This window comes from Rhipicephalus microplus, chromosome X, assembly GCF_043290135.1.
Source record: "Rhipicephalus microplus isolate Deutch F79 chromosome X, USDA_Rmic, whole genome shotgun sequence".
NCBI lineage: Eukaryota > Metazoa > Arthropoda > Arachnida > Ixodida > Ixodidae > Rhipicephalus > Rhipicephalus microplus.
In genome coordinates this window covers 2,954,539-2,980,098 of record NC_134710.1, presented here as the reverse complement: position 1 = coordinate 2,980,098, position 25,560 = coordinate 2,954,539, and the positions used below count along the sequence as shown (strand labels likewise).

The 25,560-nt window shown below is 44.7% G+C and overlaps 1 protein-coding gene across 1 annotated transcript in view; it reads right to left on the bottom strand.

Annotated features, from left to right (window-relative positions):
- Positions 1–25,560, bottom strand: part of LOC119175618 (protease-associated domain-containing protein 1) — a 55,766-nt gene that overhangs the window by 16,480 nt on the left and 13,726 nt on the right. The window contains exon 3 of the mRNA XM_037426520.2: positions 13,227–13,336. Coding sequence (XP_037282417.1) covers positions 13,227–13,336 — 110 coding nt within the window. The remainder of the gene's footprint in view (positions 1–13,226; positions 13,337–25,560) is intronic.

Sequence of the window (25,560 nt, the reverse complement as noted above, 5' to 3'; positions counted from 1 at the left end):
GATGGGGCAGGCAGAAGTGCTCCTTACGAACTTCAGCACCATGATTGCCTACAACTATGACGTAGGCCAAGCCAGGGATTGTTTCGCTTCACAACCAAGCGTCACGACCATTCCAGCTGCGACACATTTGTCTGTCAACATTTGCTCTACCCTGTCACCCTTGGATAAACAGCGCCTACTAGAGCTTAAAGACCAGTTCTGAGACTGTTTTTCCTGTACGTCCAAGGTCAAGCAAACACCACTGACCCAGAACCGAATCATTGTTCAATAAAACATGACACCGATCTGACAAAATCCATATGATGTGGCTCTGAAAAAACGCGAGGAAATTCAAAAGCAAGTACAGAAGATGCTTCAAGATGACGTCATACAGCCTTAAAAAAGTCCCTGGGCATCGCCCGATGCATTGATTAAAAATAAAGATTGAAGCTTGCGTTTCTTTACTGATTACCGCAAATTAAACCAAATCGCGAAGAAATACGTCTATCCACTGCCCCGCATAGACGATTCTCTTCATAGACAACGGCATGCAGGCTATTTCCCATAAACAAATCTGAGAAACAGCTACTGGCAGATATAGGTCGACGGGAGAGATCGTTAGAAAACTGCTTTCGTGACAACCGACGATCTTTATAAATTTAAAGTGCTTCTACTGAGGTTATACTCAGCCCCAGCCATTTTTCAATTTTTAATGGACACTGTGCTATCAGGACTAAGTGGCACACATGCTTGGCCTATCTAGACAACTTTATTGTCTTTTCAGCTACATTCGAGGAACATTAGGCAGCTTATTCAAAGTTCCACATGCTATATGTTTGGCTGCCCCGACGTTCAAACCAGAGAAGTGCCATTTTGATTTCAGTGAACGTGGTCACAATCACCACAAGGGTGTTCGGCCTGATTTGCTCAATATCGATGCTGTTGCAAAGTTTCCTGCAGCACATGACAAAAAAGCAGCGAGGCACTTGCTAAGTCTCTGCGCCTATCTATTACCGATATTTATCGCCAACTTTTCATCTATTGCGGCAACTTCGACACGGTTCCCTTGAGAGGACGTTCCCTTTCTTTGGAGCGAAAAGGAATAAAAGGCATTCAGCGAGTTACACTGCCTTCAAACACAAGTTCTTACACACTTTGACTGGGAAGGGCCATCAGCACTTAAACCGACACCAGCAATATATGTCTGGGCACAGTAATTATCGGAGGTGAAAGCACGCTTCAGTCTTTTGGAGCAGCTTTGGAGCAGTAAAAATGAAGTTAGGAGAAGCTCTGTAGCAGCAAAAGGTGTGTTTTGGAGCATGGAAATTTAGTTTCGGAGCAGATTTCTTGAGCCTGGTAATTATAATTTTCGCTTTTTGGTAAACACGATAAAATTCAGTGGTTTTTACTAAACATGCAATGCTGATCGAGCGACTACACAAACTCGAAATTCATACATATTACACCTTACAACATCAAAGGTGAAAGCTCAGCAACTCAAAGAAAGAACGTAAGCGGCGTTCTGGACAGCTACTAGATCTCAGACGAATGAAAAAATTTAATGTTAAGATTTCACAATGTTCAAAATGTAAATAAAACACCGCATCGAACATGAACAGCAACTCGAGACTTGAGATGAGCTACTGTCGAACCCCGCTACAACGAAACTCATGGGGTGCAGAAAATATTTTGTTGAAGGGAGAATTTCGTTGTAGTGAAATCGAAAAAATATAGCTGATCTGAGCTAGCAAAACAAAGGAACGTTTATTCCTAAAATAAAAAAAGTTTCCACTGCTTCCTATTCTTTCCCAGCAGCGGCACGACGCCATTCACAGTCATGCATAGCGAGGCCATGGTGAAAACCACGCTGAAACAACACCTACAACCGCTTTCATGAGCGCACCGAACAGTTGCATTAACATGTCAACACCAGCAGCTGTCTGCCGCCGAAGTGCATCCGACAACCCCGACATGGAGGCAGGGTATTGTGGAGCGGTGACTTTTGCCTTATTCCATGCTATTTTTGTCATCCATCATTGCGGCTAGCTGATTTGGTTGATAATACGGATGAACAGCCCCTCTGATTAGGTACCACACTGGCCAAGCGCAAATAAGATGACAATTATTGGAATTGAAAAAGGCATCGCTTTGTGTTTGCACTCAGTAGCTGTGGCAGCAGCGTGAAGCAAACCATGAGCCATGACTGCCCTTCAGCTTCGAATCGTCTGCGGCTCGAAAGCAAGCCAGTAGCAAAACCAGAGCCTGGCAGAGCGGTCTCATCGCCATCGCTATCGAGCAATGGCGGCGCCCATGCTTGCTGAACAGTGGCGGTTTCTGGTGGTTCCAACGCGTGTTTTACACTTCGTCAGCGTATTTTCAGGTTCTGAAAATGCATCAAAATGTTAAAGATTGGGTTTCTTGTATAGCAAGAAATATCTGAACCTGGAATTGCATCGTGAAATTTCGTTGAAGTGGTACGGCAGCAAAAAAAGTGTTCGTTGTGGCGACAATATTTATGCATCGACTCCTACAGACTGCTGACGGGGAACCGTGAATTTTTTGTTGTAGCGGAAATTTCGTTGAAGCGGCGTTCATTGTAGTGGGATTTGACTGTATTTTGTTAAAGTTATTTTCATACTAAACCCATAGGGCTCTATAAAAATAAAGGCAAAAAAACTTATGTTCCGGTCATTGAAGTTTCACAGCCGGCATGAAAACCACCGGAAAATTTATATGTGCTCGCCACCCAATCGGTAGACAAATAAGTGAAAATGTTTATCAATACAAGAGGAATTATATGAAGAATCGATGGGTTTTTGCCGTCGGCGCCATGTTCCGCATAAATTAAAAGTTGGTAGCATTCCCCACGCATCGTACGTTCAACCCACGCTTACAACTTCACAAGCTGGGGTGATGAGGGCTGCTTAAGCAAAGATTAAACAACACGGCCGATCTCCTTCTCTCGAAGGCCGCACGTGTTATCATCGTTACTGTCCACTGCGTGTTAGAACTGCTGTAAAATGCTCAAGCAGAGAGGAAAGACGCCGCCCATCTTGAACGAGCATGAAAAGATGCAGGGGAAAGGGGGGTCGCTCGAGAAGCACCTGTGAACTTCTCGTAAGCTGTTCAACGTGGTGCGCTCTAAACGAGAAGAGATTGTTTGATAAGAGCATTTCTCTTTGGAGCAGACGTACTTAATCTCTTACACCAGTGTTTTGTAGTTAGAAGTGTCGCGATGTCAGATCCAAAAGAGTTAGCTGCAAGCCTTGGTATTGTCACAGGGTTGTGATGTCGACGAAGTCAGCAGCCGCTGCTTTCATGAGTGAACTTATTTGGGCTAACCTGTGCCCGGAAAACGAAACGTCACTCTACAAGCAATACTCGCTGTAGACTGATAGCAGCGAACATAAGGCGACGGCCGTCGACAATCTGCCACGCAGCAATGTGCGTCGGAGTTTACACATGTGCCATTGAAGATTAATTGATTGATTGATTTGTGGTGTTTAACATCCCTAAATCATCATATGATTATGAGAGACGCCGTAGTGGAGGGCTCGAGAAATTTCGACCACTTGGGGTTATTTAAGGGGGGGGGGGGGGGGTGGCATTGAAAAAAAACTTTATTTGTTGACCTACAGCAATGAAATTTGGCATGCATACTCATAAGTGTCTAGAATAGCGAAATATGCAGTTTCATCATGATAGCTTCAGTAGTTCTCAAGTTACATAATGCTACACGATCCAATTACATGGTCTGCTCGTGGAAAGCCTAGCGCTGCAACAAAACATGCCAGGAAGCTGCGAATGGTGTTGATCTTTACTCAAAAGAAAGCTGCAGGGTATGACACTCTCGGAATTTTTTAATAAGTTCTCTTTTTTTTTTAGAGATCATCATGGCTGCCGACACACATTGTCAGAAACAATGGCATGGACAAATCATCTAGAAAAATAACAGGGCCACAAAACAGAAATCGAAGATTGCTGTACCCACAAGCAGTGTTCAGGGATTCAGGAAAAAAAAACAGAATCAAAATCGGTCCAGTCATTCTCGTGCTACTCTTTCCACGAGCAATGCACAATGTCAAAAACACACTTGTGAGAAAAAGCCTGTCGAAGTTTTCGACAGGCTTTTTTCAATGAACTTTTTTGTTTCTCGCTGGATATTGATGAAAATTGGCACAGACACTAAGAATAACCTCACAGTGCTTCCATAAAAATTTTGAAGCGATACCACGAATACTTTACGAGAAACAAATTATTTCTTCATTGAACCATGTGGAGGGGCTGAGCATAATGTCAAAAAAAAAAAACAGTATTGAGAAAGCTGCGTTTAATTTCAACTTTTCTTTACGTCGCTAAGACACCTAAAATTGTGATCTCAGGTTTGTCTTGTGATATTTGACTTCTTTTCATGATTTACTCTTTTTCATGAGTTACAAAGAACAAGTATGAATTTCAAACCAAGTTCTTTGTATGAAGGAGTGGTGTGATAGGTATGACAGAAAAGATTGTAATTGAATAAAACCATATACTGAAATTATTACACATTTAATTAGCGTAATTAAGTACTTGATTACAAATATTCAGTGAACTTCTTTTTTATTTGGAGAGAAGTTTATTGCATCAAAAAAATGGATCACACCATGACGGCCTATGCCTTCTTTCTAAATAAAGTTATGGGCAGAAGACGTGGCACGAGAATTTCTAGCAGTATAATTAATGACACGAAACGGGCATATGAAAATTCGTGCCCCTGATTCACACATGCTCTTTCGCCGCTCTAGCCGTGAAACGCATCATCTTACAGCCGGTCGCGGAAACTCTAATCTACAGCAATTCATTAACCTCGGAACATTCATAGACGTTCGTGGCGATATCAAGCACGGCTCCAAGCACGTCTGAATCGCATCACAAAAGCTTACTGACGGCACTCCATATGACTGTGGGGTGCGCGGCCGCTCGGACAGTGCAGCCGGCGCGTAATGCACTTGCCGGCGGCGTTCGATGACGATGCGCGAAATGTGTAACTACGAAGACAAAAAATCGGCACGCACTGCACTTGGCATCGCCTTTTCGAATGACGACGCGTGAAACTGCTAGCCGCTGTTCCGAGCGATCCTTGGCAGTGAAGGGGGGGGGGGGGGGGTGATGAGCTTGACTGTGTTGTCTGCTGCCGATGCGTAAAATGCCCGTACAATATTCAGAGGAGCTAGCGAGTGATGTGGTACATTCCTTGCGAAGAAGCACGTCACCAAGAGTGCGCTTGCGCGTCGTTCCTGCCCGCAGTCTCGCTGTCAACGGAGTTAGGCCTAAAGCCGACTCCGATGACGCGCCGCACTCGTAGACCGCCGCGCGCCCGCTCGTAGTAATCTGATCGTGCATCCGGTGCAGCCACTCGTAGTAATCAGATCGTGCCGCCGCTTACAGCTTCGTTGCTTGCGAAGAAGCACGTCGCCACGAATGCGCTAGCGCGTCGTTCCTGCCCGCAGTCGCCGGAGTTAGGGCTAAAGACGACTCCAATGACGCGCGCCGCTCGTAGACCGCGCTGACGCTCGTAGTAACCTGATCGCGCATCCGCTTACTGCTCGTAATTAAAGCATAGTTATATCTTAAGTGATTATCAAGCCGTGAACACGTCACGAAGTGGCGATTTTCGAGAGCATTGTCCTCACGACGCACAAGCAGCAGACGACGATCTCCCGGAGCGAGCGTCGGGCCAATGGCGAGGCGAGCTGAGCAACATGGCGGCCACGGCCAATCAAGGGCCTCAAAACGACCTTCAAACATTTGCTTTTTGCTCGCTTGTTGTTAAAGGGAGGAGCCAGCTGAGGCGGAAAAGTTAAACACGGAGAAATGCTCTTTCCGATGAGCCCAAGAAGCCGGCTCCCGGCCCAAGCATAGCGAAGCTATAATTTTTTGAAAATCGCCGTTTTCTCGCCATTTCCTGAAAAATTTTTGCTACCTAGGTGGGTGAAACGAATTTTCCGAAGCACTTCTGCGCGGTTTTCAGTGTAGATATTTTGGAACCAGATAGAAAAAGGGTTCCAGAAACTGAAAACTTGTTTCAAAAAATCGATTTTTTTGCCATTTTTCGCGATCCCAAAGCCGCATCCTCCCTTAACGTGCACCTAAATCTAAGCACACGGGCCTACAACATTTCTGCCTCCATCGGAAATGCAGCCGCCGCAGCCGGGATCCGATCCCGCGACCTGCGGGTGAGCAGCCGAGTACCTTAGCCACTAGACCACCGCGGCGCGGCCATCGAAGATTAAAGCGTTATCGTTAGGGGCCGCATAAGTTCCAGAACAAACTGTAATGTACACATTTTGCGCACAATCTCATCGGAAGGTTCTAAGATTATCTAGATGGTCCCCAGTCATTCGGGTGCGATTTGCACAAGTTACCGTTACACGCGTAATCGTGTGGTAACAAAAATAGAAAAGAGCGTGTTCAGCATCACCATTACAACATCACACATTGTTGCTATTTCTTCGCCAGTGAGACTGATTTTTAAAAATTTTTTCTAGTTTATATATGGCAAAAAACTCGCCACACCGTTGCCGAGCAACTGCTGATATCGCAGCCTTCTGCAACTGCGCTCCGCTGGCTGTTCAATTGACGGAGGTCGTTCATGTGCTGCCACATTCTTTCACGAAAGTTCTTTGTTTCCTCAATGTCTATTCAAAGTGCGGCAGTCAACACATGGGATCCGGTATACGACGCCTTGAGATTTTCCCGCAGATGAGCAATCTGTGGGCCAAGAGATGAACCTACACCGATGGTGGTGGATGGTTTGTAGGTGACACTGACCCTTGCCTTTTCCATTATATGGGCTATTTTTCACTGGCGCCGGCGACGTAGGGGATTGATACATGGTGTCGTTGCGGCGACGCCGGTGTCACATTTCCTCCGCTCTCCCAGGGCTCTAAGAACAAACGCTTTTGTATAGCCGTTAGTCACAGATAATTCCCTCTTCTTTCACCGCTGTGATGGCGAGCAAATTTGTTTGGCCCTCCTAACAAGGCTTTGCACCAGGGAAAGATTGTGGCAGGTGAGGTGGTTCGAGCTGAAGTGGAGGTGGGATACCTGTGTAGGTAGGTTTCCTGAAAACTGAGAAAGAAAGGCTCTGTTGTTGCCTTCCACTAGTGCACCCAGAAACGGGAGAGCCGAATGATTCTCTCTTTCCATTGTGAACTGTATGTCAGGCTCAACAGAGTTCGCACAGGCGAGCAGGCTGTCGACCTTGCCAGATTTCACCACACACAAGCAAGTTGTCCTCATAGCAAACAAACAGCTTGTGTTTGGGGTCAAGCACGGGAAAGTGCCCGTTTTTTCATGTCCTCCATCACGAGCGCTGCCACCGTGGCTGGTATGCTTGAAGAAGGCATTGTTAAAAGAAAAGCAGGTGCTCGAGAGACAAAATACAACAGCTGGCATATCTGATCAACTGAAAAAGGTGTTCTATCGTTCAGGGTGGAGTCGCCTTCAAGTGCCCGTCACGTCACGAAAAATGTGAGGGGAAAGAGTATGCTGGTGAAAAGGGAAACCACATCTAATGACACCATGCAGTCGGTTTCATCCTGACTCACACTGGACACAATTTTCCTGAAATGTCCTGAATGCCGGATGTAGGTTTCTATTTCCATAAAAACTATTATCTTGTGAAGATAGGTTGATAAGCCCCATAGGGGGGAATTTGTGAAATCCACAATGGGACAAAGCAAAATTCATGTCTTATGAATTTTTGGGAAGCCATAGAAGCTTGGGGCAGAGCCATTTCTGCATATCAACTTCAGGTATAGGGTTTTCAGTTAACAAATATACTGCCTCCTTCTTTAAGTGTATGAACGTTATGTATAGGGTTTGGTTACATCATAGCATTTCTTTGTCGCCTGACTGGTAGTGTGATAACACCTACTTTCTAGCAACCCGCACGAAATCCTGTATAATTCGTTGGCTGATTGATTTATGGGGTGACCCAGATTCTGTTAGCTAATACCTTCCTAATAAAATTGTACACAAAGGACAGGAAGCTTATTGCCTGTAATTTTTCATGTCTTTGACATTGCCTTTCTTAAGAATTAGAACAATGTGAGCATTCTTCGAGTATTTTAGTATATAAACAGTGAACAGTCATTTCGTTTACACTGTTTTCAGTTTTACGAGCACAACATATCCACTATTTTTTCACAGATCTCATGATCCTGACCAGCAGTCTTGCCTCTCAGCAATCGCTCAAAGGCTTTCTTTACTACCCCTGTCGTTAATGGTGTGTGAGACACCAATTTTTATTCTAGTTGAGCCTGTCTTTAGTTATCTTGGTGGTGACATTGCCTTTCTTGCCTCTACACGTACGGTTTTCTCTCTTTGCTGCTTTTAGGCTTCGTGTCTTTTTTACAGCTTGTTCATTTCTGTCTGTCCTCTGCCAGTCCTACTTTATTTGCTCGGTTTGAGGTTTTCATACTTGAGATATTTTGACGAGATTTTTTTTGCCTCCTAAGAAATGTACAGTGTCCTGTCGAACAACCCAACCATAGGCTTTACTTGCACACTGTGCAATGATATTCGTCTGATCCTTGTGCCCATACTAAGGTCGACTTCCTCAGTTGGAGCCAAGTATCATTCTGGAGTGAGATCCTGTATTCATGTAGTTCTTTCCTTCTCAGCAGAGGGAAAGAACTCGTTAACTGGCACACTGCATACCAGTTTCTTCCGTTCCTTGCTGGACCTTGCCATCTTATGGTCACTAAAAGAGCACTGCACAAACCCCGGGCTGGGTAAGGCATTGTTGGGTCGGGCCTGGGCCAGAGTCAGGTCCGTATTAGGCCCAGGTCTCATATACAGGGTGTTTCAAGAAATGTGTCCAATATCATTTAAAAATTACAAAAAGCAGCCATCTGCATGCTACATGTGGTGTTGCCTTTAGTTTGACCGAAGGCATCTTCAGATGGGTACAAACATTAATTACAGCAGTAAATAAAAAATTAAAACAACTGAACATTTGCACAGTTCAAAACAATTACCTTCTAAATTATTACATTGTCAAAGTGAATGGTAGATACGCTGTTTTGTGCGACAGTTTTGGTTTCGTGAGCAAATGTAGCCAGATTTCATTGCTCCGCCATGATTGCCAGTGGCCGCCTTTCAAAAGTTTCAAAGTGGGTATAGACTATTCGTAGAAAGAACTTTTATTCACCAATTTGACTCGACTAACAATTTCTGCTGGTTAAAAGTCAGTTGTTTTAATTTCTGCAATTACCGCAGTATTTAGTGCAGATACGTAGAAGCGGCCGTTGTTCCTTTCCTCTGCCGCGACATCAGTGAATCTTCAAAGACGAATAAACTTCAAGAAGTCATCATTGCAGAAGTTAAACCATTAGTGGATTCAGTTGTTCTCTTAAGCGTCACCTGCGAACCCGCAGCAAGTTTTCTGATTGGGTTGGACCGATTGCGGAAAGCAATGCCAAGTGACAAAGAAGTCGATTGGGTGTCAGATAACAGAGCGGTAATCACTATTACCGCTCTGTTAAAATGAACTGGACTCTCCATTGACCATATATCCGTCGATGAGGAAAGTGGACAGTATTCGAACGATCGTATCTGCGTCCTGCGAACAGAGGTCTATCTATGAGGAGGAGAACTTCTCTGACTCGTCACAACGGTTTTGGAGCTCGATACCAGTAGTATATTGCAGAAAAGACATTCCCTCACAACAGTTTTGGAGCTCGATACCAATAGTATATTGCAGAAAAGACATTCCCAAAGTAAGACATCAACATAAGAGTGTTCAACAAAGCCATGAATTTCCTAAATGGTCGCGGTAAAGTTGTGCTACCAAGGACATCAGCAAAGGATCATGACAGTGTTGCCAATTCTTTGAAGAAAGTACCAGTTCAACCTTGTGTAAAAATTATGAAGTGATACAAGAAAGACTGACATGCAGAAAAGATTGCCACTAATAAACTGCCAGAAGTAATTGGCGAAATAGGTACGACAAGAACCCCAGCTGCGTGTGACGCCTCTTTTAATGGAGCAGAAGAGTACCTTTCAATGTCCAACAGTCGAAGACAGGTACTCTTGGCATCAGCTCTTCCTTCAATAGCGCAAAAACTCCAGAAGACAACTGCCCCCCCCCCCCCCCCTCTTAAATGGCTGCCGCAATATCAGCGTTACGCGCACCTCAATGCGAGTGACATGCATCGATGCCGTCGTCATGGTGGCCTTCATAACACTCTCGCTGGGCTATGTGAACAGTTTTAGTGACTGAGATGACACCCACGTGCTAAACAAGTGCGCTGTAATTTCGATGCATGCACGCGATTTAGACTCAATGGTTCATCAACAACTACAACACCTTTCCAAACAACATTGTGTCCTGATCGAAGCTGCTTCAGGTCAGCAGTGTCGATGACTGTGGCTACGTCAGGAGACTTCTGTGAAAGTCGTTTAACGTGTGCCAGTTAAAATAGAGCACACATTTGAAGTGTGATTGAGGCTAACGCATCTCTGAAGGCTTTCCGTACTTTTATCTTGCAGAGTTTCATATTCCAATAAGGAAGTAACGCTCAAGACAGATAGTCATCAACTGAAGTTGAGGCTTTTGAAACACATTATTATAGGACTTCGCTTAAACTCGTGCAAGTAAGGTGAAAATTGTAGCATCATTTGTTGCGGGGAGGATTTGTGGAAGAATGACACGGACTTTAGAGGCTGTCTTTAGAAAATATTACGGTAAGATTAGTCAAATTGTCGCAGTGGGACGATGTAAAAACTTGCCCGTGACGCAGACTGACGAGACAAAGAACAGTAACAGGGCAGAGGCTCGTTTGTTCTTGGAGTGTTCAAATGCACGCCATGTTGTAGACGGCACTGTGCTGAGCGCCAATAAAGGTTCTACGGAGGTTTTCCCACAAAGACATAACAATTTGAAAGATCGAAGGCCGTCATGAGAAGGCGAAAAAACAAGCATTTCAGGGAATGAGGATGGTGGCTCGCTTGCTAATGGAGGTGGGTCACTTCGACAGAATATGGAGCTGTGGTGGCGGCGACTTGGGGGAAGAAGGGTGGGGAGAAAAAAACCTTTTTGTTCTGAGCTCGAAAATGCAGTGTACGTCGGAGACAGCCGAGAAGCCAACGCGATAGCTTGAATTTATGTAACGCTGTCCAGCTTGGTATATTCCTCCCAGAAGTAGCTAGAGCGTGTTTTTATTGCGTGGCATACTTAATGAATTTTGCCGGAGACTTGTTACTTTTACTCAAGAGCCCTGGCTTGCGTGCAGTTTATGTAGACTCACAATATAAATGTCTGACATTTTTTTCACTTCATGGGGGCAGTATATATTGTATTGTTTTTTGAAATGCAAAAACAACATTGTGTGGTTTGCACTGCATACATGAGACAGCCAGCTATGACTACAATTATATTTTGTATATTACCCTGCAATTATTTCTCAAAAGTTTTATGTGCGTAATTAACCGAAAGTACACAGAGTATGCCAGTGAAACATCACGACACTGGAAGAAGTTCCAAAGCACTCACTAGAAAATATCTTGAGTGAGGAAGGTATCTTCACAATGATCGAAGAGTGGGCAGTGACTTGTTTATGTTCAAGGCATAACGGGCTGAAACGGGCCGGGCCACGCTGAGCTCAAGCCTTTCGGGTACGGGCGGTATTTAAAAACACCGGGCCGGGCTCGGGCCGGAAAAATCGACCCGTGCAGTGCTCTAGTCAATACATCACACCTTGCCAAGCACTTCCACATCCTACACAGTGCCAGTGGGTATGCAGAGTATCAAGTTCATTTTTTTCCCCGTCTCATTTGGGCTCCTCCACTCCCACTTCTGGTCCTCCAGTTCTAGAAAGTATTCAAGATCTGTAAATTATGCATAAGTCTCCTCTGCTATTTCTACAACCAGTGCTACCCACTGCCTGGCCTCCAGCATGCTTCTTGCCTATATTAGTATTTGAGTCAACCAGAATATGATAAACATTATTCATTGCTGACTTCACATCCCGATAGAAGCTTTCTACTACCTGGTTGTCATAGCTGGATGTGGACACGTAAGCCTGCAGCACCCTCTCAATGTGCGCCTCTTATTAAATACGATATTTGCTACCCGCTCATGCACATGAACTTGGAAAAACACCAGTTTTCTGCACATCCTGCAGAAAGCAGGTATGAAGAGCAGCAGCCGAGTCAAATCTCGTGTGCAACAAGGACACTTTAAAATAGAAGCGTGAAGCCTTTAAGCCGTCCACAGCAGCATCAAGTTGAGGATTACACAAAATCTTATATAGCTCAGATCGGTGAAACATTCACAGACATCAACCAAGATGACATATCTTTACAGACGTTTCAGTTCCCACTCAGGAGCTGAAGATATAATGAACAAAACAGATTGTGAACAAAGTTCCAATGTGGCAGCTGAAATGTCAGTGAACATTTTTTACCTTGGCCGGCACCCATGAGCATTTCCAACCCCACATAGCATTCCACTGGCTAAGAGACGATATAAATCAACAGCAACGTTTGGATCTGCTGTGGTTTTCGGCTTCCGCAGACTGGCTACGACACTGTGCACCATAAAAGCGGCAGCCTTGCGACGCTTGGACATTAGAGCTTGCATCTCAGGTGGCTATTTCTTTGTGAACGCGTCATCCTAACATTACCTATGGTAATCGTATACATTCCAAAGTGTGCTCAACTACACCCAAGCAATCTGATTGGAGTCATCAAAAACAGTATCAATGGTCCAGATATGTCAAGGCACTGAGCATGGAATAAAGTTCCAGTTACTATTTAAAATAAAAAACAATTCTAAACCTGCATGCTTACTTTTTTTTAATTCGCGCAGAATGCCCTTTTCCCTTTCTTGGGAAGCGCTTTATTGCACAGCGCAGGCTGCGCTTGAACTTGCGTGCGGTTTTCTGAACGACATCGACTGTTCTAAAAACATTGTACACCTAACAAGCATGTTCGAGTACCTTCCAGATTGCATGCCAGCATCAGTACATTATGCTGGAATGAGCTGTGACACATCTACAAAAACTGACGCATTTCACTGCTGATCAAATTATCAATGACGGACACCTGTGCTTGCCGCTTTCGCAGCATCTGGAGTGCTCCTTCTTGAACTGGGTCCGCCCAATAAAGCATTTCATCTTTACCAGCTGTGTTTTATATTCTTTACCACCAAAACCATGTGATGACACAATTATAGAGAGCAAAGCAAATGTTGGACAGACCCGCGTTCGACGAGCACCACATTGTGACGAAGCTCAAGACGATTGACGAGGCTGGCGCAGCCCTGCAGTGGCTCAGACAATACCAGGCCCACATTGGATAGCTGGACAGCCTGCATAATTACAAAAAACATGATTGATCCCTTCGTCACAGGAATCAATATAGTATGAAAGCAAAACGTGTCTTTAGAGAAGCAGTTCACTGTTTATTGTACGCTTGTATAAGCTTGCCCACTGTCTGTCGGTGTTTGGCAGCTGGAGCAATTTTCAGCGTAAAAGCACCAATGTTCTCCGCCCTGATAACTGACGCACATAATCAATGATGAAGCAAACCTTCATGGTAGCAGAAGTTAACTGTGAAAGAGAAATCACAGGAATTGGTCCGACAGCCAGAAGAATGCCGCTGATTGGACGCAGAACTGCCGCATGTTCAATTATTGAACACCATGGCCATACTAGAAATAAACAATGGGCGTGTCTACCCTCTAGTCCGGCCAAAATTTTTCTCAGTGCGAGTGTAAGCGAGGAAATGCGGTGCTTCAGGCAAGGCAGGCGCGTGTCGCAGAGATTTTTTTTAATAGGCATTTTTAGGATAGCTTACACAAAGCTTTGAGTCAGTGTTTCATGCCACTGCACATGTGTCGTACGTTCTTCTTTTGCAAGCCACATATAGTGATGGAAATAGCGGGCAACCACAACAAACGCTATCTTTTCATACGCTAATCTAAAGCTCCTTAAATCCTCTAGTGCTCCATATTTTTAACATTTCCCAACCAAAAGAGCCATTTAAATGCGAAGCATTTCTTAGCGAACTTCAGCGACTTTCAGCATATCTATCATTCTATCTAGCCACCTACAACTTTTAGCCCTCCTGGCCGTTTTTAATGATATCGATACCAAAATTGGTATAGCATAACATGACTGTATGACAAGCATAAGTGACCAGTCATAACATAAACATCAAGAGATGTGATAAATGTCCCGATTTACATTTCATGGTCTTGTTAGGGTGGTTTTGTTCACATAACATATTGCAAAACTGGTATGGTTTGACACAGCAATAACACGAGCATAAGTGACAGACCCTTGCGTGGAAATCAAGACATGCATGTCACGTAAGTCATGACTACACACCACGCTCATAGTGCGCTCACAGTCCTTTTCCCAACTTCACATATGCCAAATTTAGCATTATGTGGCGTGAATGGATGACGAAGGTATGTGACTGGTGCAAAATGATAATCATGACATGCGTGTCAAGTAACAAAAGGACAACATACCATGCTCTTGATGCGCTAGCGGCCGTTTCACTAGCTTCACATCTACCAAATTTGGTGTTACATGGCATGAATGGACGGCGAAATTAAACACGTCCAAACATGACGATCGTGGCATGTGTGTCATGCAATGCTACGCTTATAGCATGCTCGCAGCTATTTTGCTAGCTCCACATGTACCACATTTGGTATCACGTGACATGAATAGACAACAAAAGTAAATGACATGTCCAAACATGATAGTGAAAACATGGAACTCATGTACGACATAATTTACGACCACCTCATAACGTTGTACTGATTTTAAAGTAACATATCAACCTGCCTAATTCGTGCTTCGCATGTCATTGATTTCCACAGTACGGGGCATCTGCCATTTTTTTTATTGCTGATTTAGAATCTGATTGTACTAAAAACAGCTAGTTAATGTTGAAAAAAAAAACATTTATATCACATACTTAGTCAAGTTAACACAATAAACTTTATTTCGAATAATAAATAAGAAGACAGCTACCTGCTGCTATTAATAAAAATAAAAGCCTTATAAACAAGAGTTGCAGATGCTACATTTTTCTTCATTTGTGCAAGCTAAGCACCCTCGTGCTATTTCACTGGGGAAGGTTTGGGACCGAGTAGAAAATTTCAAAACAGGGAATAGTAACACAATGCCGCTTCACTGGCAAGCACTCGCGATGTTTGTTTCTGAGTTGTCTTCATCATCCCCGGAGAAGCTGCTCAATTCACTGTCATCGCTGTTTTCCGACACAAAACGAACATCATCACTCGAAGAATATAACGAAAACGAAAAGCTCCTTTTTCTGTTGATGGGCCAGCTAAACATAGGTCTCCGTTCAAACACAGGAGAAAACTAAATTGTGAGCAAGTGCTGCCAACTAGCGGATAACACGCAATTTAGGTTGTAAAATTAGTACCTATTGCACTATGACATGTAGAGCTCGTCAAAAGCAGTTTAAGGACAGTTTGAGCAGGACACATGAGGGGTTAATATTATCATGTGAGAGAAGGAACGCCAGATCGATGTGGCAATAAATAAAGTATATTCTAAACCAGCAGTTGCGGCACGACCGGTTGATCAGCGACCGATCGGAGACAGCTCTTCATCCTCTTTGTCGGGTGCGCACGTGCATGGTCCCGGAGAATATCAGTATGCTTGTACCATAATCCCTGGCCACAGAAGTGCACCTAAATGTCAACATCACCGGAAGAGTGGTAGGGCCTTGAGCATTACACATGTACGATATCGGTGGCTACGAAGGTGACGAGGCAGTAGAAACAATTTTATATATCACAGCAGTAACTGCACGAAGGACCTGGTATGAACTTGTGCAGCAAGAAAGCAGTTTTTCTGTTAAGCTGACTTGACAGCATGGAGACCATAACAGGACCAATGAACCGGGCGATAAGTGCACATCTCGGTGTCAATCGTACAAACACTATTGGTTCTCCTGAGAGGTCAGATGACGAGTATGGGAGATTTCGCCTGCATGGACCACCCGAAAAATAGCATGAAGGGTATAATCACTGGTCAGTACTACGAAAGACGGAATGACTGTATTTAGGGCTAATGTAGGTTCTTGGCCAAACAATAGAAAAGATAGAGAGCAACCAGCACTGTCATCAGCAGAGAGTAACCAGCAGTATCAGGGAGTCGGGACCCTTGTCAAGCCGCTTGGGCGGCTTTTAGTCCCATCCCCTCCTTTTTGACAAAGGAAATAACAACTTCAACCACATTGCATGAAGAATTTCATGCAGATATCACGTACGCTAAAGTAAGGCCCCGATCACAGTGGTTTGAAGGAACTTCACAAGCATGTTGGTAACTGTTTGATTGAGACACTCCGTGAGTCCAGTTGCTGCAGATAGTACGACATAATGAGCCTGTGCCTCGTTTCACATGGCTGCACGATGTTCGCTATGACCTTCAATAGGAAGGTGCAGACACAGTCTGTAAGCAGCTGGCATGGAGCTCCATGTGACGAGGTCTCATTATGCAGGAGGAAGTCGGCGACATATGTGGCGCAGCTTGTTGGAAGAGCTCATGTCACGGCGTAAAATGTGGCGTAGTCTGTGACCACAGCTATCCACCTGTTGCTAGAGGACAACAAGAAAGGGCCAAGTAGGTCTATAACAATGCGGAATAACGGCTCTGACAGAATGTCAAGTGGTTGGAGGCGTCCAGCGGGAAGTGTCTAGACGCCTCTGCATGTTTTAACTGAGCATGCAAAGCCTGTCCAAAAGAAGCGTCGGTGCATCCAGCCATAAGCGCGTGACACAACAAGGTGACCGGCACTTGGAAGATCATGAACTTCGTGTAGAACTACCGAGCAAAGGTGTATCGTAATGACAAGTAGCAGGGCCGGTCCATCTGTCTCGAAATTTCAACAGTATGATACACCATCGCGAAGGATGAATGAGTGATGGGAATGATCAGAAGATGGTGATTCTAGGCGCTCGACGATAGTACGTAAGGACGCATCACGGCATTGCTCACTACCGATGCGGGTCATTTGTGAAACAAAAAAAATGCAACTATTGGTGTCGGTGTCAGGGATGGTGCTCGGTTTATCGACCGGGTAGCAGGACAGGCAGTCTGCGTCCTGATGTAGGCGTCCCGACTAGTACGTCACTGTGTAGGTATACTCTTGCAGTCACAGAACCCAGCGCCGAAGCCAGCCAGTAGGACCCTTTAGCGATGAAGGCCAACATAGCGCTTGGTGGTCCGTTATCACTGAGCAAGAAAAAGTGAAAATTCCTTGACTATATTGATACACTTTTGCAAAAGCTACACACAATGTGCATGCCTTTTTTAATTATTGGTGACGTCAGCATTAACATAATAGGCGATTCTTCCAGCTCTAAACAACTCCAGTCGGTTTTGAATTCATACACAAGCGCAAACACAATAACAAGGCCTATAATCGGAAAAGTTTTGTCACTGCTTGATGTAAGTGTCACAGATGTTTCAAGCAGAAAATGTATTTCAAGGTTACTGTCGTAAGATATAAGTGACCACCTATCTATATTTTCTCTCTTATCATTATCCTAAACACAAAATAAAAAGCAGATCATTGAACAGTATCGCAAAATAAACAATAATGCACTAAACAGATTTTGAGCAGTAGTTGCTTCGACACATTAGAATATAGTGTGCGCAGAAAAGGATACAAACCGGGCTTTAAATCTTTTTCTTGAACAACTGAGGAGCATATATGACTGCGCACTCCCTCTAACAAAAAAGCTATCGAAATAGAAGATACGCAAGCCGTGAATTAAAAACTCACTGTATGACCAAATCCAAAAAAAAAATGTATCCCACGTTTGTAAAATCTCGCGATGTATCACTTCTTAGAGACTATAAAAAGTTTTACAATAGACCTAATGGTGACATCAAGCGAGCCAGGGTATTTTATTATCAATCCACATTTTTAAAAAATCTACGATAATCCAGGGAATATGTGGAATGACGTAAATAATTTAACTGAACGTAACAAAAAAGGCCATGTTGATACTGTGAGCATTATTCATGCGCTTCATCTTCTCATCTATATATACCCATCATCATCACTTAGGCCTGTGTAGTGGGGATCTGGCTCAGTCAATAAAGAAGAAGAGGCTTCGGTCCTCAATCAATAGACAATTATCTTTTGTCATATCGCCATTACAGTCTATGAAGAAAACGTCTCCTAGCCATCCCATTTGCTAACCTTGGGCTGCCCTTCCCCATTGAGAATATACTCTACATTGGTGCTTCGGTTCTGGGCTACAGCTACAGCAATGCCTTTAATGCCGTTTGCAGCTATCTACGTGAAACAAAACGAACGCGCCTTTAAATTCCAATTTGCATATTTGTTATTATAATATTTTTAAGCAAATTCTAAACATCAATTCTAAACATGTTCAATTTCAATTTGGGCTGTATATTATTCTGTCTGGTCGAAATGGCAAAAAAAAATACTGCACTCAATCTGTATTTACGTGCCCTTTATCCTCCTCCTGGTAGGATTAGGTATCATTCGAAAGGTTTTAAATTTCATTCTCAATTCTTGGCCAATGCCCCTGAGTGGGCAAGAGCCATAGTGGAGGCATCATCATCATCATCCTCAACGTTGCTTTACAAGTGGTAAAGAGTGCTTCCTGGTCCCTTGTCCTCTCTGTGCTTCAGTGCCTCGTCCATTTCCACAACACAGCATTCCTGGAGCTCCATTCCAGTCGTCGCCATTACAGCCAGCTCTCAGTTCTGTCCCACAACGATCCAAACCACGCGGGTCCATCCACCTCGCTTGCACCCATGCGGATTCCTTCTTGGACTGTTATTGCTCCTCAGAAGGATCCCCTGATGTTCACAGGTTTTTGTGGTGAAGACGTTGAAGAATGGTTGGAAGAATATCACCGCGCGAGTTTGCTCAACCACTGAGACAATTCTGCGAAAATGTCTCGCATGCCGTTTTACTTCACAGGGGTCGCCAAGACTTGGTTTTTCAACCATGAGCTGGATTTCTTTAACTGGCAAACCTTTAAGTAGCTCCTCCACCAGATTTTCGACAGCCCTTCAGTCGGTTCTGACAATGCCAAATAGAAGCTTGCTGAGCGTGTTCAGCACTCTGCTGAGTCATATACTTCGTATATAGAAGACATCCTCGCCGTTTACCGCCGGGTCGATGGATCAATGGCATAAAATGACCGCATTCGCCCCCTGGTCAAAGGCATCGACACCATGGCGTTCAACGCTCTGGTAGCAAAGAATCCCACCACAGTCGTGGATATCATCAGCACATGTAAGCGCCTCGATGATCTCCATCTTCTATGCTCGCAGCCAACGTGCCTACTCTGCGAGCACCCAACGACAGCGAGCTATGTGCCTTGAGCCGTCTTATTATCCGTGCAGAATTGCAACTACAAGCGGTGTCATCCTCTCTCGAGCTCCGTGCCACACTTTCTGGAGACAGCCTCCCCAACATCATCAGGAAAGAGCTGGCATCAATGACATGCACTCAGGTCCCGAACCCGCATCCCACACCAACGCCCACCTATGCCAAAGTTGACGCTCTCGCGCCACCTTCCTAGCTGTCACCACAACCTGGGTCGACAGTGCCTGCTTAGCTCAATGCTCTCACACCAAGGGCAACGCCTGCGCTTTTCAACGCATGGCGTCACCACGACCCATTTGCTATTATTGCAGAATCCGAGGCCACATCACAAGGTTCTGCCGGCGGCGTCAACTAGAGGCGTGGCTATGACAATTTCGAACAAGATGAATTGTTTGCCACTGTTCCCCTCTGTCGCCGCACATGTATTTGTATTTGTATTTGAGATTTATTTATTTTTTTTTTTTCTGTACGTGCAACAGAAAAAAACGAAGCAAAAGCAAAAGGCTACGACGTTGGTATGTAATTACCAACGTCGATCACCACCTCCGCAGACCTTCAATGGAGTGGATACATTCCGTTCATTGCATCGTTGCTCCCCATAGCCTATGCGGCGAACCTCTTTTCCTCTTCGTCCAGCTACCATGGCATATGATCCTCAACCGGAAAACTGAACAGTGCAGCTTCAGGAGGGAAAGCTGCATCGTACGGCCTGCATCAAACTTCTCTGGAATGTCCCTCATATGTAATTTCAGTGTGTTTGAGGTGTTTCGACAGAAGCCTTGGTGGACACATCTGCATCGTTTTTTGTGATCAGTGTCGACTTGTGTTCTCGTTTGCAAAAAGTCAAAATGCCATATGATGGTCCGCCTTTTCAGTGCGTTAATGGAGTTTTTGTACGATCTTCTGGTGTTTGCACACTGTAAGATTTTATTGAAGCATTTTTGATCACGTACAATTTCTCATTCTGTCTTTGTGTTCCAGCGCGCTCATTTTGTGATGGGACTTCCTCTCTTCAGCTTCTGCGGCGATATCTTGCCATCAGAGAATCATTCACATTGCAGACACTGTAATTTTTCCAGATATTAATGCAGATAACCTCCGTTTTGTCACGACTGCTGATTGCTCCATTCCCCCAGGTCATGAGCATATCCTGACGCTGGCATCTGATACCATCATTAATGGGGATGTGTTCCTTGTACTGTCCGGACGTTACATATCTGGCGGCCTTACCATTGCTCCTAGCCTAGTGGGTTCCATGATCGTAGAGCGTTGGTCGCAACAGTTAAGGCTACTTCTCCTGTTGAGCTGCCCCAGGGCACCATTGTGACTTGCTTTACCGACACCGAACAACTTTCTCTCATGTTTCTTCAGGGGGAACCACCATCTTCAGCTACTCGAACCAATGGCGAAGCTACGACGACTGCTTTAATGGCAGCAATAAACCCCAATCTCCCGGCAGCGCAAAAAGGAGCACATTTAGCTCTACTTCAAAACCCCAGCGCTTCCTTTAATGTCCATTCCAAGACCCTGGGTCGTACTTCCGTCGCAGTGCATCGCACTGACACTCAAGGCAATAAAATTGTACGCCACCACCTCTATCGTGTGTCTTCCTCTGAGCGAAAGATCATTGCAGACGTCGCCAACATGCTCGAATGAGATGTCATCCGGCCATCATCCAGCTCTTGGTTTTCACCTGTTACGTTGGTCCGCAGAAAGGATGGTTTGGTGCGATTCTGCATTGACTATCGGGCACCTAATAAGATCACGCACAAAAACGTGTACCTGATGCCACGCATTGACGACGCACTTGACTCTCTCCAGGGCGTTGAATTCTCCAGCCTCGACCTTCGATCTGGGTATTGAAAAATACCCATGCACGAGGCGGACAAGAATAAAACAGTATTTGCAACACCAGATGGCCTCTATAAATTTAACGTCATGCCTTTTGGCTTATGTAACGCCCCTGCCACGCATGAATGCATGATAGACGCGCTTCTCCGCAGCCTTAAATGGAAAACATGTCTCTGTTATCTAGACGACATCGTCATATTTTCCACCACATTTTGTTAGCACCTTGAACGATTGGACGAAGTTTTGTCGTGCATTTACAATATCGCTGATTTTGCAGACGATAAGGCAGATGTCAAAGCACTATCAGCTATGAATGATTATTTTGTTAACGCTGGCGACTACACAGATTCACCTTGTGGTGCAACTGATCCGCCTGTAGCTGATATAAAGCGTCTACCACACTCACCCATTTTTACTCTGATCACACCTTCTGCAGTGCAAAAATTAATCTGCACAATACGTGACCATGTTGCTGCAGATGTTGACCAAATAGCAGCCAGTTCAATAAAATAAGTAGCCTCACTAATTCACACTCTTTTTCATACGGCGTGAACACCATGCTAGAAACCTGCATTTTTCTTTCAGAAAAATAGCCCGTGTTTGTCCTAAAGGGAGTGCCAAGAATGTATCATCAAACTACCGCCTGATATCGGTTCTACCAGTACACTCAAAAGTTTTTGAAGAAATCACACACACCTGATGAATGATTTTTCCCAAAGCACCAGATAATCAATAATGCACAATATGGGTTTCAAAAGGGCAAGTCTACGGAGTCGGCACTATTAGATACGAAAGAAGAGATACTAAAAAACATGGAAGACAGAACGTACACCATAGGGCTTTTCATTGATTTGAAGCAGGCCTACGACACAGTTAAACATGACATTCTTAATATCCAAGTTGCATAATTACAACGTAAGGGGCGTTGTAGCTAAACTAATAAAATGTTATCTTACCACAAGAAAACAGTATGTAAAGGTGGGTAGCACTTTTCCCCGAATGAAAATTGTCACAAATGATGTACCGCAAAGTTCAATCCTCGAACCGTTACTATTTATAACTTATATTAATGATTTGTGTGAAGTTCCACGATCCCCAAAATTGATTATTTATGCTGATGACACTAACATAAATTTTACAAGTAGATTACTGATGCACCTTGAAGCAGAGGTAAATGCGTAGTTATTCAAATTTAAAAAATGTCTTCATCGAAATAAGCTCATGCTTAATATATCTAAAGCTAAGTAAATCGTATTCCAGCCTATCAACAAGCCCTACGAGGACGACATTAAAATCTTTTTCAAAACCCAAAGGCTGGAGCAGGTTAAGTTATAAAAATTTCTAGGAGTGTGGTTCCAAGAAAATTTGGAATACCCATGTCGATAGTCTCGCATCTGAACTAAGCAAGATTGTTGGGTGTTTTATCGTTAATTGAAACTACACGAGATATACACTTTTTTTATTCACGTTTGAATTTTAGTATGCTTGTATGGGGCACTACAAGTGAAAAGAGTTTAAACGAACTTAAAATCTTACAGAAAAAAGTCCTTCGTCTATTCAAAGATTATTATGGCAACCCATGGGAGATATCTAGCAGTCCACTATTTATGAAACATGGTATACTCTGTTTTAAAGTCGGGGTTCGATGGCATTCACGTCTGCCCCCACTGTTATAAATTCGGGTTCGATGGCATCCCAACGCTGCCACAACTGTTATAAATGTGGGTTTGGTGGCATCCCACCGCTGCCACCACTGCTATGAATTCGCTGTGTGGCGATGGTAGCTGTAGCCAAGAGCGGCGAGCAGTTGAACAGACTTCGCTGAAGCCTTCGCCCGGACGTAGAATAGGGAGGCAATCAGTTTTGAAAACAGCAACAAGAAGGACCGTTTACTATAGGAGGTTGTCGTTTGTACAGAGCCAGGCAACCCGACGTTGTCGGCTGGGGCAAAATCGTCAACATGGGGCCGGCACAGCCTTAAATAACGTCTTGGGTCCTTTTTCTGAGACCAGTTTTTGGTGCTCGGCGGAGGAGGCGCAGCCGTACTCGGAACTGCAAGGTGGCTCGCCGCGGTCTGCGAGCAAGGTGGCACTGAGAGGGGGAGAGTTCGCCGGAACTGCGCTGGTTCTCGGGGGAACAAGCGAACGAGGACTATGCTTGTGGCATAACAGCGCCCCCGCCGCCAGAAAATGCATCCGGAGTTTTGAGCCGTCTAGCACGGCTCGGAAGGAGGGATGCTAGTTGACCGTTGAAAATTGTGGCTGTTCTGCTCTCTCCGCCCGTGGCGACTTTCGGAGCCCTGCAGGGGATCACTGGAATGACAGAGTCGAGCACAAAGCCAAACCATTCTGGCCAAAGCAAGCGCCCTCCAAATGCTGATCGAATCGCCAGACCAGCAGAAACTAAAATATTTCCTCGAGATATGGCTGAGCTAGTAAAAATAGCATCACGAGCAACGTATCTCAGGAGGAACACATGATGCCGACACACCTTCACTTAATGTCAGTGCATGACACTGCTAAACCAAACAGAATTTTTTTTTCGTGAGTGATTCTCGATTGTGATTTAGGCAGATTGGGGACGATCGAAGCTTCTGAAAATAGCTCAATTTGGCCCCGAAACTACAATTTAGTACACCAAGCACTCCTGAATCACGCACATTGGCATCACCTGCAAACGTAATATTGTCAAACTTAACAAAGTTCGTCCTCCTACAAGCTCTCACTTCACTGCACGCAGCCAACGATAATCAAAACAAGAGAAAACACGCTTGAAAAGTAAGAAAATAAGAATGAAAATCAAACTTGCGTGCGTTATACAAAACAAAGTTAATCTACACTGACGTGCATACTAACACACAATGCCAAATGCAGAAAGTAATCTAAACGGGGGCTTTTACTCAGCCTTCTCTGTTAAAATAAAACTTTTGAAATATTATGAAAACAAATTTAATCAAGCAAACATATCAATGTAAGCTTCTTCAATGACAAGGAAAGTAAAACTTACAAAAATTGAGAGGCATTCCTTGCTTATCGGCGGGTGACAAAACTAGAAAATTATTTTCAAAACTAAACACAAATTACACTCTCGGTAATGGCAAGACGGCACCCTCTCAGACGAACTCTGGGGAGTCCCGCACTCCATAGCCTACGAGAGTTATGATCTAAACAAAGAGATGACGAACCAACTTGTTCGCCGAACTCAGTAGCAGCGACTTTTGACCCGCAGCGCCTGAACTCCAAGAAAGGGGCATCTGCACTGCCTCGTTTACGCCGCCCGTTCGACCAGTGACCGTTTTGCCACAGTGGGGAACAACCGCCTGTGTTACAGCTCCAAGCGCTCGCAACGTTTCCCCCCTTGCTTGCATCTACGCGGCAGTGAAAAAGATGAGACCAGGTGGTGATCAAGGCGTTCGAATTTCCCTGAAATTCGGTCTTTCTTGACATGCTTACCGCCTAATCTCAATCTCAGTGATGGTCTGAGCCTCAAACATTTCCTGCACGGCCCTTTCGCCATCCTACGCCTAGCCCTGAGCCTGGCGTCCCGACTGATGACCTCACAGCAGTTAACAGCGGCTTTAGCACGCTTGGCGCCAGTCGTCTTTACCGCGTGCCTTTTTCTGTCGGAACTTCTCGCAACACTGGCAGACTCGACACACTTACCCACAAGTGTGCTGCCTTCTTTGTGTGGAATTTAAGCTCCCGATTTGTTAGCTAGCGTTCCCTCGGGCCCGTTGCTAGCTGTCTCTGCCTGTGACAGAACGGGAATCCCGATGACTTTGAAGCTAACAAGCGTGCTTACAGAGCTTTCGATCAGTGGGGGTCTATCGCTGTCATGGGTAGCCCTTTTTCTCTGTCCTTCGAAGTCAGGAGTAGGCGTGACGATAAAACCACCCGACATCAGGAGTAGGCGTGATAATAAAACCACTGTGAAGCACGGGGCCGGATGTTGTCAATTGAACAAATCTGAAAGCTTTAGGTGGTATCCAGATGAAATTTGTGGTACAGAGGCTGTTCGGGAGGCTGGGCCGAGCATCCGGAAGAAGAGGAAGTTCTAGGCAGAGAGTACCAGCCAAACAATCAATCAGGGCTGAGTGCATCAATAGGAAGTTTATGTGAAAGATGAAATCGTGAGGGCCACTTTTGAGCCCTGTAAAATAGGAACAAGGCAGCCAGCAATGCTAACATGAACAGTACACAATCCAGTGACTGCCAGAGTTCTGCCATCCAAACGCGCAGGTTTAGTTCCAGCAGGCATGAGTATTTTTCTGAGTTGGCAACAGAGACGAGCACTTATTATGAACACCTACGCTCCAGTATC